Consider the following 12,615-nt stretch of genomic DNA (forward strand, 5'->3'; position numbering starts at 1 on the left):
GTCAAGTTGAATGTTGCAATAACCTCAGGCTACCTCATTTCAGGTAATCTTTGAATGTATTGTGCATACTTGAGTATTGTGTAATCTGTTCAAAATTGAACTCCTCTTCTGTTATTCTTTGACTCCATGCATTTGGTGCCCTGTTAAATTGCACATTTACAATCATCTGTTTGTGACGCACACCTGTTGGTAGTTTGTGCACACCCCAAATTAAAGAAATACTATGCATAAACGCAAAATAATAGTAAGCAGTATATTGTAATATGTTCCTTAGTATTGCTGTATATGCAGATATAAAATAAAAAAAAGTTACACTAGCCGAGCAATTCTCGCTCTAAGGCACAGGGGGCCTCCCTAACTGTACTTAATTATACGCACTTTTATCCTTCAGCTGGTGCGCATGCACTGAGGGGCACGCATGACTTCACTGATCCTTTGACATTCTCTCTGTGCATGCGCCCTCGTTGAAAAGTGAGATCACACATACTTAAAGGGACACCAAACCCAAAATGTTTCTTTCATGATTCAGGTTGAAAATAGAATTTCTCTTGTTAAGTGTATCCAGTCCACGGATCATCCATTACTTGTGGGATATTCTCCTTCCCAACAGGAAGTTGCAAGAGGATCACTTACAGCAGAGCTGCTATATAGCTCCTCCCCTCACTGCCATATCCAGTCATTCTCTTGCAACTCTTAACTAAGATGGAGGTCGTAAGAGGACTGTGGTGTTTTATGCTTAGTTTATTTCTTCAATCAAAAGTTTGTTATTTTTAAATGGTACCGGAGTGTACTGTTTATCTCGGTCAGTATTTAGAAGAAGAATCTGCCTGCGTTTTCTATGATCTTAGCAGAAGTAACTAAGATCCTTTGCTGTTCTCACATATTCTGAGGAGTGAGGTAACTTCAGAGGGGGAATAGCGTGCAGGTTTTCCTGTAATAAGGTATGTGCAGTTAAAATATTTTTCTAGGGATGGAATTTGCTAGAAAATGCTGCTGATACCGAAGTAATGTAAGTAAAGCCTTAAATGCAGTGATAGCGACTGGTATCAGGCTTATTAATAGAGATACATACTCTTATAAAAGTGTATTTTAAAACGTTTGCTGGCATGTTTAATCGTTTTTTACATATGTTTGGTGATAAAACTAATTGGGGCCTAGTTTTTTCCACATGGCTGGCTTGAATTTTGCCTAGAAACAGTTCCCTGAGGCTTCCCACTGTTGTAATATGAGTGGGAGGGGCATATTTTGGCGTTTTGTTGCACAGCAAAAATTACAGACACAGACATCCAGCTTCTTCCTGCATGATCCAGGACTTCTCTGAAGGGCTCAAAAGGCTTCAAAAGTTGTATTGAGGGAGGTAAAAAGCCACAGTAGAGCTGTGGCAGTTGTTGTGACTATTTAAAAAACGTTTTTGTCATTTGTTATTCCGTTTTTGGTATTAAGGGGTTAATCATCCATTTGCAAGTGGGTGCAATGCTCTGCTAACTTATTACATACACTGTAAAAATTTCGTTAGTGTAACTGCATTTTTTCACTGTTATTTCAAAATTTGGGAAAATTTGTGTTTCTTAAAGGCGCAGTAACGTTTTTTATTTTGCTTGTAAACTTGTTTTAAAGTGTTTTCCATGCTTGCTAGTCTCATTGCTAGTCTGTTTAAACATGTCTGACACAGAGGAACCTACTTGTTCATTATGTTTGAAAGCCATGGTGGAGCCCCATAGGAGAATGTGTACTAAATGTATTGATTTCACCTTAAACAGTAAAGATCAGTCTTTATCTATAAAAGAATTATCACCAGAGGGTTCTGTCGAGGGGGAAGTTATGCCGACTAACTCTCCCCAGCGCTCAGGGGACGCATGCTAATATGGCGCCAATTACATCAGGGACGCCCATAGCGATTACCTTGCAGGACATGGCTGCAATCATGAATAATACCCTGTCAGATGTATTATCTAGATTGCCTGAATTAAGAGGCAAGCGCGATAGCTCTGGGGTTAGGAGAGATACAGAGCGCCAAATGCTGTTAGAGCCATGTCTGATACTGCGTCACAGTATGCAGAACATGAGGACGGAGAACTTCAGTCTGTGGGTGACATCTCTGACTCGGGGAAACCTGATTCAGAGATTTTAAATTTAAGCTTGAGAACCTCCGTGTATTGCTTGGGGAGGTATTAGCTGCTCTGAATGACTGTAACACAGTTGCAATTCCAGAGAAATTGTGTAGGCTGGATAGATACTATGCGGTGCCGGTGTGTACTGACGTTTTTCCTATACCTAAAAGGCTTACAGAAATTATTAGCAAGGAGTGGGATAGACCCGGTGTGCCCTTTTCCCCACCTCCTATATTTAGAAAAAAGTTTCCAATAGACTCCACTACACGGGACTTATGGCAGACGGTCCCTAAGGTGGAGGGAGCAGTTTCTACTTTAGCAAAGCGTACCACTATCCCGGTTGAGGACAGTTGTACTTTTTCAGATCCAATGGATAAAAAATTGGAGGGTTACCTTAAGAAAATGTTTATTCAAAAAGGTTTTATTTTACAGCCCCTTGCATGCATTGCGCCTGTCACTGCTGCGGCGGCATTCTGGTTTGAGGCCCTGGAAGAGGCCATCCAGACAGCTCCATTGAATGAAATTATTGACAAGCTTAGAACGCTTAAGCTAGCTAACTCATTTGTTTCTGATGCCATTGTTCATTTGACTAAACTAACGGCTAAGAATTCCGGATTCACCATCCAGGCGCGTAGGGCGCTATGGCTTAAATCCTGGTCAGCTGACGTGACTTCAAAGTCTAAATTACTCAACATTCCTTTCAAGGGGCAGACCTTATTCGGGCCTGGCTTGAAGGAAATTATTGCTGACATTACTGGAGGCAAGGGTCATACCCTTCCTCAGGACAGGGCCAAATCAAAGGCCAAACAGTCTAATTTTTGTGCCTTTCGAAATTTCAAGGCAGGAGCAGCATCAACTTCCTCCGCTTCAAAACAAGAGGGAACTGTTGCTCATTCCAGACAGGCCTGGAAACCTAACCAGTCCTGGAACAAGGGCAAGCAGGCCAGAAAGCCTGCTGCTGCCCCCAAGACAGCATGAAGGAACGGCCCCCTATCCGGAAACAGATCTAGTGGGGGGCAGACTTTCTCTCTTCGCCCAGGCGTGGGCAAGAGATGTTCAGGATCCCTGGGCGTTGGAGATCATATCTCAGGGATATCTTCTGGACTTCAAAGCTTCTCCTCCACAAGGGAGATTTCATCTTTCAAGGTTATCAGCAAACCAGATAAAGAAAGAGGCATTCCTAAGCTGTGTGCAAGACCTCCTAGTAATGGGAGTGATCCATCCAGTTCCGCGGACGGAACAAGGACAGGGATTTTATTCAAATCTGTTTGTGGTTCCCAAGAAAGAGGGAACCTTCAGACCAATCTTGGATCTAAAGATCTTAAACAAATTCCTCCGAGTTCCATCATTCAAAATAGAAACTATTCGGACCATCCTACCCATGATCCAAGAGGGTCAGTACATGACCACAGTGGACTTAAAAGATGTCTACCTTCACATACTGATTCACAAAGATCAACATCGGTTCCTAAGGTTTGCCTTTCTAGACAGGCATTACCAATTTGTAGCTCTTCCCTTCGGGTTGGCTACTGCCCCGAGAATTTTTACAAAGGTTCTGGGCTCACTTCTGGCGGTTCTAAGACCGCGAGGCATAGCGGTGGCTCCGTATCTAGACGACATCCTGATACAGGCATCAAGCTTTCAAATTGCCAAGTCTCATACAGAGATAGTTCTGGCATTTCTGAGGTCGCATGGGTGGAAAGTGAACGTGGAAAAGAGTTCTCTATCACCACTCACAAGAGTCTCCTTCCTAGGGACTCTTATAGATTCTGTAGAGATGAAAATTTACCTGACGGAGTCCAGGTTATCAAAACTTCTAAATGCTTGCCGTGTCCTTCATTCCATTCCATGCCCGTCAGTGGCTCAGTGCATGGAAGTAATCGGCTTAATGGTAGCGGCAATGGAGATAGTGCCATTTGTGCGCCTGCATCTCAGACCGCTGCAACTATGCATGCTAAATCAGTGGAATGGGGATTACTCAGATTTGTCCCCTCTACTAAATCTGGATCAAGAGACCAGAGATTCTCTTCTCTGGTGGCTTTCTCGGGTCCATCTGTCCAAGGGTATGACCTTTCGCAGGCCAGATTGGACGATTGTAACAACAGATGCCAGCCTTCTAGGTTGGGGTGCAGTCTGGAACTCCCTGAAGGCTCAGGGATCGTGGACTCAGGAGGAGAAACTCCTCCCAATAAATATTCTGGAGTTAAGAACAATATTCAATGCTCTTCTAGCTTGGCCTCAGTTAGCAACACTGAGGTTCATCAGATTTCAGTTGGACAACATCACGACTGTGGCTTACATCAACCATCAAGGGGGAAGCAGGAGTTCCCTAGCGATGTTAGAAGTCTCAAAGATAATTCGCTGGGCAGAGTCTCACTCTTGCCACCTGTCAACAATCCACATCCCAGGCGTAGAGAACTGGGAGGCGGATTTTCTAAGTCGTCAGACTTTTCATCCGGGGGAGTGGGAACTCCATCCGGAGGTGTTTGCTCAACTGGCCCATCGTTGGGGCAAACCAGAACTGGATCTCATGGCGTCTCGCCAGAACGCCAAGCTTCCTTGTTACGGATCCAGGTCCAGGGACCCGGGAGCAACGCTGATAGATGCTCTAGCAGCTCCTTGGTTCTTCAACCTGGCCTATGTGTTTCCACCGTTTCCTCTGCTCCCTCGACTGATTGCCAAAATCAAACAGGAGAGAGCATCAGTGATTCTGATAGCGCCTGCGTGGCCACGCAGGACCTGGTATGCAGACCTAGTGGACATGTCATCTCTTCCACCATGGACTCTGCCTCTGAGGTAGGACCTTCTAATACAAGGTCCTTTCAATCATCCAAATCTAATTTCTCTGAGACTGACTGCATGGAGATTGAACGCTTGATTCTATCAAGGCGTGGCTTCTCAGAGTCAGTCATTGATACCTTAATACAGGCTCGGAAGCCTGTCACCAGAAAAATCTACCATAAGATATGGCGTAAATATCTTTATTGGTGTGAATCCAAGAGTTACTCATGGAGTAAGGTTAGGATTCCTAGGATATTGTCCTTTCTCCAAGAGGGTTTGGACAAAGGCTTATCAGCTAGTTCTTTGAAAGGACAGATCTCTGCTCTGTCTATTCTTTTGCACAAGCGTCTGGCAGAAGTTCCAGACGTCCAGGGCATTTTGTCAGGCTTTGGTTAGGATTAAGCCTGTGTTTAAAACTGTTGCTCCCCCGTGGAGCTTAAACTTGGTTCTTAAAGTTCTTCAGGGAGTTCCGTTTGAACCCCTTCATTCCATTGATGTTAAACTTTTATCTTGGAAAGTTCTGTTTTTGATGGCTATTTCCTCGGCTCGAAGAGTCTCTGAGTTATCTGCCTTACATTGTGATTCTCCTTATCTGATTTTTCATTCAGACAAGGTAGTTCTGCGTACCAAACCTGGGTTTTTACCTAAGGTGGTTTCTAACAGGAATATCAATCAAGAGATTGTTGTTCCATCATTGTGTCCTAATCCTTCTTCAAAGAAGGAACGTCTTTTGGCATAATCTGGACGTAGTCCGTGCCTTGAAGTTTTACTTACAGGCTACTAAAGATTTTCGTCAAACATCTGCCCTGTTTGTTGTTTACTCTGGACAGAGGAGAGGTCAAAAAAGCTTCGACAACCTCTCTCTCCTTTTGGCTTCGGAACATAATACGCTTAGCCTATGAGACTGCTGGACAGCAGCCCCCTGAAAGGATTACAGCTCATTCTACTAGAGCTGTGACTTCCACCTGGGCCTTTAAAAATGAGGCCTCTGTTGAACAGATTTGCAAGGCTGCGACTTGGTCTTCGCTTCACACCTTTTCAAAATTTTACAAATTTGACACTTTTGCTTCTTCTGAGGCTGTTTTTGGGAGAAAGGTTCTACAGGCAGTGGTTCCTTCCGTTTTAAGTTCCTGCCTTGTCCCTCCCATCATCCGTGTACTTTAGCTTTGGTATTGGTATCCCACAAGTAATGGATGATCCGTGGACTGGATACACTTAACAAGAGAATACATAATTTATGCTTACCTGATAAATTTATTTCTCTTGTAGTGTATCCAGTCCACGGCCCGCCCTGTCCTTTTTAAGGCAGGTCTAAATTTTAATTAAACTACAGTCACCACTGCACCCTATGGTTTCTCCTTTCTCGTCTTGTTTCGGTCGAAATGACTGGATATGGCAGTGAGGGGAGGAGCTATATAGCAGCTCTGCTGTGGGTGATCCTCTTGCAACTTCCTGTTGGGAAGGAGAATATCCCACAAGTAATGGATGATCCGTGGACTGGATACACTACAAGAGAAATAAATTTATCAGGTAAGCATAAATTATGTTTTTAAACAACATTCCAATTTACTTCTTTTATCTAATTTGCTTCATTCTTTAGAAATCCTTTGTTGAAGAAATAATAATGCTCATAGGGTCAGCCAATCACACGAGGCATGCTATGTGCAGCCACCAATCAGCAGCTACTGAGCCTATCTAGATATGCTTTTCATCAAAGGATATCATGAGTATGAAGCAAATTATATAATAGAAGTAAATTAGAAAGTTGTTTTAAAATCACATGCTCTTTCTAAATCATGGAAGAAAAAAAAAAAATACTTAGTCAGCATGTCTATTTTTTGAAAAGAAAAAAACATATTCAATAATATAATAATATATTCAATAATAGTAACAGCTATTGTTGTTGTTTTTTTTTGTTTTTGTTTGTTTAAGGACCCTATAAAGGGATATGAAAGTCACAATTAAACTTGCAATGATTCAGACAGAGCAAGTCATTTTTAAGACACTTTTTAATTCTCTTTGGTTTTCAAATGTGCTTCATACTCTTGGTATACATTGTTGAAAAAGAATCCTACACTAGTGGGAACTAGCTGCTGATTGGTGCCTGCACACATTTGTCTCTTGTGATTGGCTGACTAGATGTGTTCAGCTAGCTGCCAGTAGTGCAATGCTGTTCCTTCAGCAAAGGATAACAAGAGAATGAAGCGCATTTGATATTAGAAGTAAATTGGAAAGTTGTTTTAAAATTGTATGTTCTGTTCAAATCATGAAATCATTTTGGGGCTTCCTGTCCCTTTAATTTATTTGCAGAATATGAGTAAATGACAGCTAATTTATTGAAAAGAATCTGTTAGTTGTTCTCTTATATTTTTCACGTCTTTCTGATTTGTCATGAGCAGCCTCTTTCGGTTTCTGTTCAGTAGGATATTTCTGGAAAAGAATCTCCTAGGCTATAAACTTGCAATATCTTAGGAAAATGCTATGTGATTTATTTCTTTATTATTCACTATTCTTCCCCTTCTCCCATCTTACCCAACTCTTTTTCTCTTTCTCTTTTTCTCCTTACGAGCCGGCCCATTTTAGTTCAGCACCTGGGTAGTGCTTGCTGATTGGTGTATAAATGTAGCCACTAATCAGCAAGTGGCACCCAGGTGAAGAACCAAAGGTGGGCCGGTTCGTAAGCTTACTTTCCTGCTTTTTTTCAAATAAAGATAGTAAGAGAATGACGAAAAAATTGATAATACGAGTAAATTAGAAAGTTGTTTAAAATGACATGCACTATCTGAATCATGAAAGAGAAAACATTTGGGTTTCATGTCCCTTTAAGTTCATTGGGCTGTCTGTCTCCTCTACATCTTCTCTCTTCTCCACCAGCAACTTCTAAGTTCATAAATGCTCTTTTTCAAGTCCACTTTTTGTCTTTAAAAATGTCCTTTTGGGGGAGTATTATAGAACTGTTGAGCAAAATGTTACAACTGTAATTATCAATAATGTCCAAGTTAACAACAAGTTTGCACAGTCCTTTTTATATTCACACATTCTGGGGAACACGCTCCTACTGAGTAGGTGTTATAGCCTTGTCTTTTTATTACACATGTTAATTATGCAATTTTACTGCATTGAGTGGTCCTTTAAGTGATAATAATAATAATAATTTTATTTCTTAAGCAATACCTCTTTGAAGCCTTGTTCAGCCTAATTTCACAGCAAGTGGTCTATAATGCTAATAGACCTGTTTTGTGCAAAAGGTCGTTTCCCTAATCTGCTAAACTGCATTTTAACTGTGTTAACAGTCATTATTGCTGAATAATGATTGCCTGGTAAATTATGGAACTTGGCTGATCTAGGATTTTACTTCTGTAGAACACCCACAAGTCCTTATTACAGCACTGAAATAACTTGTCATAATGAAGATTATATGGGCTCTCAAAGTGCACTGTACTTTACGAGAAAATTACTTTGACTTTTTCATGTTATTTGGTTTGAAATAATGCAGTGTTCTAAACCAAAACTTGGGTTCTACAAAAAAAAGTTTCCTTCTTGGTAGAACATAGTAATTTGTTTTGTGGAGCAAATTTCCAATTTGTACAATTTTTTTTTTTGTTTACTGTTTTTTGTTTTTCTTTGCTCAGAAAGTATAAACTGCAGTATTCTCCTTTTTTATTTAATATAGAGTACTTCACTATAAAACTTTAAATAAACAACAAACATATAGTTATAATTCTGTAGTTTGCACATTGACACATACATGCAACTTTTATAGTCTTTTGTATATTTTTATATGTATCAACAATTTTTTAAATATACCGATTTATGTTGAACAAAACAGATAAGATTTCTATTAACATCTGTTAAAAGTTCATGCAAGTCGGAATTTACATTTTTATGATTCAGACAGAGCATGCAATTTTAAAGTGATTTGTAAAGTTTAAGGAATTAATGCCCAGTATCTAAAAAATACTGTTAGAAACAGGGCCACTTTAATTAAACTTTAGAAACACGCTTTTTTTTTTTTTTTTTTAATACTTACCATTTCGTTACGCTAAACAGACCGATCCTCCGCCCGTATCTCCTTCTGTGTTTTGCAGGATCGATGGCGAATCTGGCATCCTCCAATCGTTGCGTGCCCCCATTGGCGTCCAGATCATGAGGCACGCAACAATTGGTGGAAGTTGGATTCGTCATCGATATGCAAATACAGAAGGAAATGCGGACGGAGGATCGGCGGTCAGGTTAACGTAACAAAATGGTAAGTATGTTTAAAAAAAAAAAAAGGGATTTTGTAAAAGTTTAATAAATTAAAGTGCCCCTGTTTTTAAGAGTACTTTTAGATACTGGCCACTAATTCATTAAACTTACAATCACTTTAAGATGCTTTTTAATTTGTTTGTTATCAAATATACATTGTTCTCTCCCAATACGCCTTTTTATGATGGCGGAGTGATCACAATACAAATAACACAATTTCTGAAATTCTGTAAAACACACAAACTCTACTAACCCCCATAAAAGGAAGTACTAACGGATAGCGGCCGATGTTTCATGTTGGTGATGCTATTAACCAAAGTCTCTGGTTCTGCAGAGGCTAGGGATGTGATTTAAATGGACAGTAAAGTCAAAATTTCAACTTGATTCAGATAGAGCATGCAGTTTAGTTTCTAATGTGCTTTGTTCTCTTGCAATCTTTTATTGAAAGGCATACCTAGGTATGCTATTGGGAGCTAGCTGCTGATTGGTGGCTACACATATATGCCTCTTGACAATGACTCCCCTAATGTGTCCAGCTTAATGCTCCTTTAACAAAGGATACCAGGAGAATTAAGTAAATGTGTTAATAGAAGTAAATTGAAAAGTTGTTTAAAATGGTATATTCTATCTAAATCATAAAAGGAAAAGAAAATGGGTTGCATGTCCCTTTAAGCTAAAAAGATAATTTTATTTGTTCCATTAGAACACATTCTCAAACTTGGCCCTCCAGAGTTTTGGAATTGCATTTCCCATGATGCTCAGCCAGCTTATGCTAGCTGAGCATCATGGGAAATGTAGTTCCAAAACCTCTGGAGGACCAAGTTTGAGGGTGTCTGCATTAGAATGTCCATTTAACTTTAATATTCTAAAGTTTTGGTACTTTCTATAAAAACTCCAATTATTTATACTTCATATATTTTTTTCTGAGAATATAAATTATAATCTGCTCTATGTTTTGTTCTCTTGCAGACTTGTTGCTTATTATTTATTACTGGAAGGCGATTGGTGATAAATATTTTGTAACGCATCATTTGGCAGCACTGTATGCTTACTTCTATGTACTGGTGAGTGGCGTGTTTATTTATACTGCTGTAGTACAAGCAGACAAGATAGAAATGAATGACCAAGAGTAATCTAAGTACAGAGACCTAAAACTGGTATGAGATTGGTAATTAGTAAGAACGTATTACCCGCAATAATAACTTTAATCCTAATTAGAGTGATCCTAATAAGATTAACAGCGATTTAGTACAGGTTGTTAGCCTTGAGTTTGGTTACAGCAGTTTCTAGATAATCGGATAAAACTATGATAGCATTTTGGATAGGAAACATATATTAGGCATTTGCTTGCATAGCCCAGTATACAAATATATAAAATAATCATGTCCCATCTTTTGCACCAAAACCATGTTAAGAGATATGAAACTTAAAATTGAATTCCCCGTGAAGGACCAGATTACGGCGAGCAATATCAGGTTTATTGTGGCTGTTTGCACTCATATTACAAGTTAAAAGCAAATGCGAACGCATGAGCGCGATAGCGATTTACGCAAGGTTTTGTAAAACAAAAAAGTGTTACAAAACACATCAAAAATACATTACACAATACAGTTAAATATACAAGTCTAAAGATATGTGGTGTGTGTATGTATATATATATATATATATTCAATTGCTTTGGAGCCCTTTGCAGTCAAGCACATGAAAACATATTTATACATAGACAGGAGCCAATGAGGAGTTATTGCTGCTAAGCCGGATACACCAGTATGCCAATCAGGAGTAGCATATGTTCATAAGCCAGCTATCACCAGATCAGTAGTGGTGATGCCTCCTAAGCAGAGTTTTCTCTCTGTTTGAACCCTTTTGCGGGGCATAACATAAGTTTTTATTGCCATCACAAACTGGATAAATGGTTGGCTTCTCCATTAAAGTCTATGGAGGGTTTTGTTACCGCCAGTTTACAACAGCAATAGAAACTAGGCTTGAGTTAGAGGCAGACAATAGTGCAATAATCAAAGGCGGTAATTTATCAGAACATTTGAATTACTATTAATTATTTAAAGGGACAGTCAACTCCAAAATTGGTATTGTTTGTTAAAAAGATAGACAATTATTTTATTACCCATTCCCCAGTTTTGCATAACCAACACAGTTATATTAAAGGATACTAAACCCAATTTTTTTTCTTTCATGATTTTGATAGACCATACAATTTTAAGCAACTTTCTAATTTACTCCTATTATCAATTGTGTTTCGCTCTCTTTGTATCTTTATTTGAAAAAGCAGGAATGAAAGCTTGGGAGCTCGCCCATTTTTGTTTCAGAACCTGGGTTGCGCTTGCTGTTTGGATGGCTAAATGTAGCCACCAATCAACAAGCGCTATCCAGGGTCCTGAACCAAAATTGGCCGGCTCCAAAGTTTCATTCCCTGCTTTTTTCAAAAAAGATACCAAGAGAATTTAGAAAAATTGATAATAGGAGTAAATTAGAAAGTTGCTTAAAATTTCATGCTCTATCTGATTCCTTTGACAAAAAGAAATTGTGTTTAGTATCCTTTTAATACACTTTTTATATCTCTGTGATTACCTTGTATCTAAGCCTCTTCTGACACCCCCTGATCACATGACTTTTTATTTATTATCTATTGACTTGCATTTTAGCCAATTCGTGTCCTGCACAGGAGAGAGCACAATGTTATCTATATGGCCCACATTGATAAGCAGTCTCTTGTGAAAAACAAATAAAAATGCATGTGATAAGAGGCAGCCTGTAGTGCTTAGAAACAGGCAGAAATTTAGAGGTTTAAATGTTATAAAGTATATTAAAGGGACTCTAAACTCAAATGTTTTCTTTGATTCAGATAGAGCATGCAATTTTAAGCAACTTTCTAATTTACTCCTATTATCAAATTTTCTTCATTATCTTGGTATCTTTATTTAAAAATCAAGAATGTAAGTTTAGATGCCGGCCCATTTTTGGTGAACAACCTGGGTTGTTCTTGCTGATTGGTGGATAAATTCACCGACCAATAAACAAGTGCTGTCCATGGTCTAAACCAAAAATTGTCTTCCTCCTTAAAGGGACACTGAACCCAATTTTTTTCTTTTGTGATTCAGATAGAGCATGCAATTTTAAGCAACTTTCTAATTTACTCCTATAATCAATTTTTATTCGTTCTCTTGCTATCTTTATTTGAAAAAGAAGCATCTAAGCTAAGGAGCCAGACAATATTTGGTTCAGAACTCTGGACAGCACTTGTTTATTGGTGGGGTGAATTTATCCACCAATCAGCAAGAACAACCCAGGTTGCCCACCAAAAAATAGGCCGGCATCTAAACTTACATTCTTGCTTTTCAAATGAAGATACCAAGAGAATGAAGACAATTTAATAACAGGAGTAAATTAGAAAGTTGCTTAAAATATCATGCTCTATCTGAATCACGAAAAAAAAGTGGGTTCAGTGTCCCTTTAA

The 12,615-nt window shown here is 39.1% G+C and overlaps 1 protein-coding gene across 3 annotated transcripts in view; it reads left to right on the forward strand.

Moving 5' to 3' along the window:
* TLCD4 (TLC domain containing 4) overlaps positions 1-12,615 on the forward strand; it is a 97,753-nt gene that overhangs the window by 39,266 nt on the left and 45,872 nt on the right. For all 3 annotated transcript variants that reach the window (XM_053694050.1, XM_053694052.1, XM_053694051.1), the window contains 2 exons: positions 1-43; positions 10,110-10,204. The exon at positions 1-43 is cut by the window's left edge and continues 16 nt beyond it. In XM_053694050.1, the coding sequence (XP_053550025.1) occupies positions 1-43; positions 10,110-10,204 (138 nt within the window). The remainder of the gene's footprint in view (positions 44-10,109; positions 10,205-12,615) is intronic.

The sequence above is a fragment of the Bombina bombina genome, chromosome 10 (assembly GCF_027579735.1).
Source record: "Bombina bombina isolate aBomBom1 chromosome 10, aBomBom1.pri, whole genome shotgun sequence".
In the NCBI taxonomy this organism is placed as follows: Eukaryota; Metazoa; Chordata; class Amphibia; order Anura; family Bombinatoridae; genus Bombina; species Bombina bombina.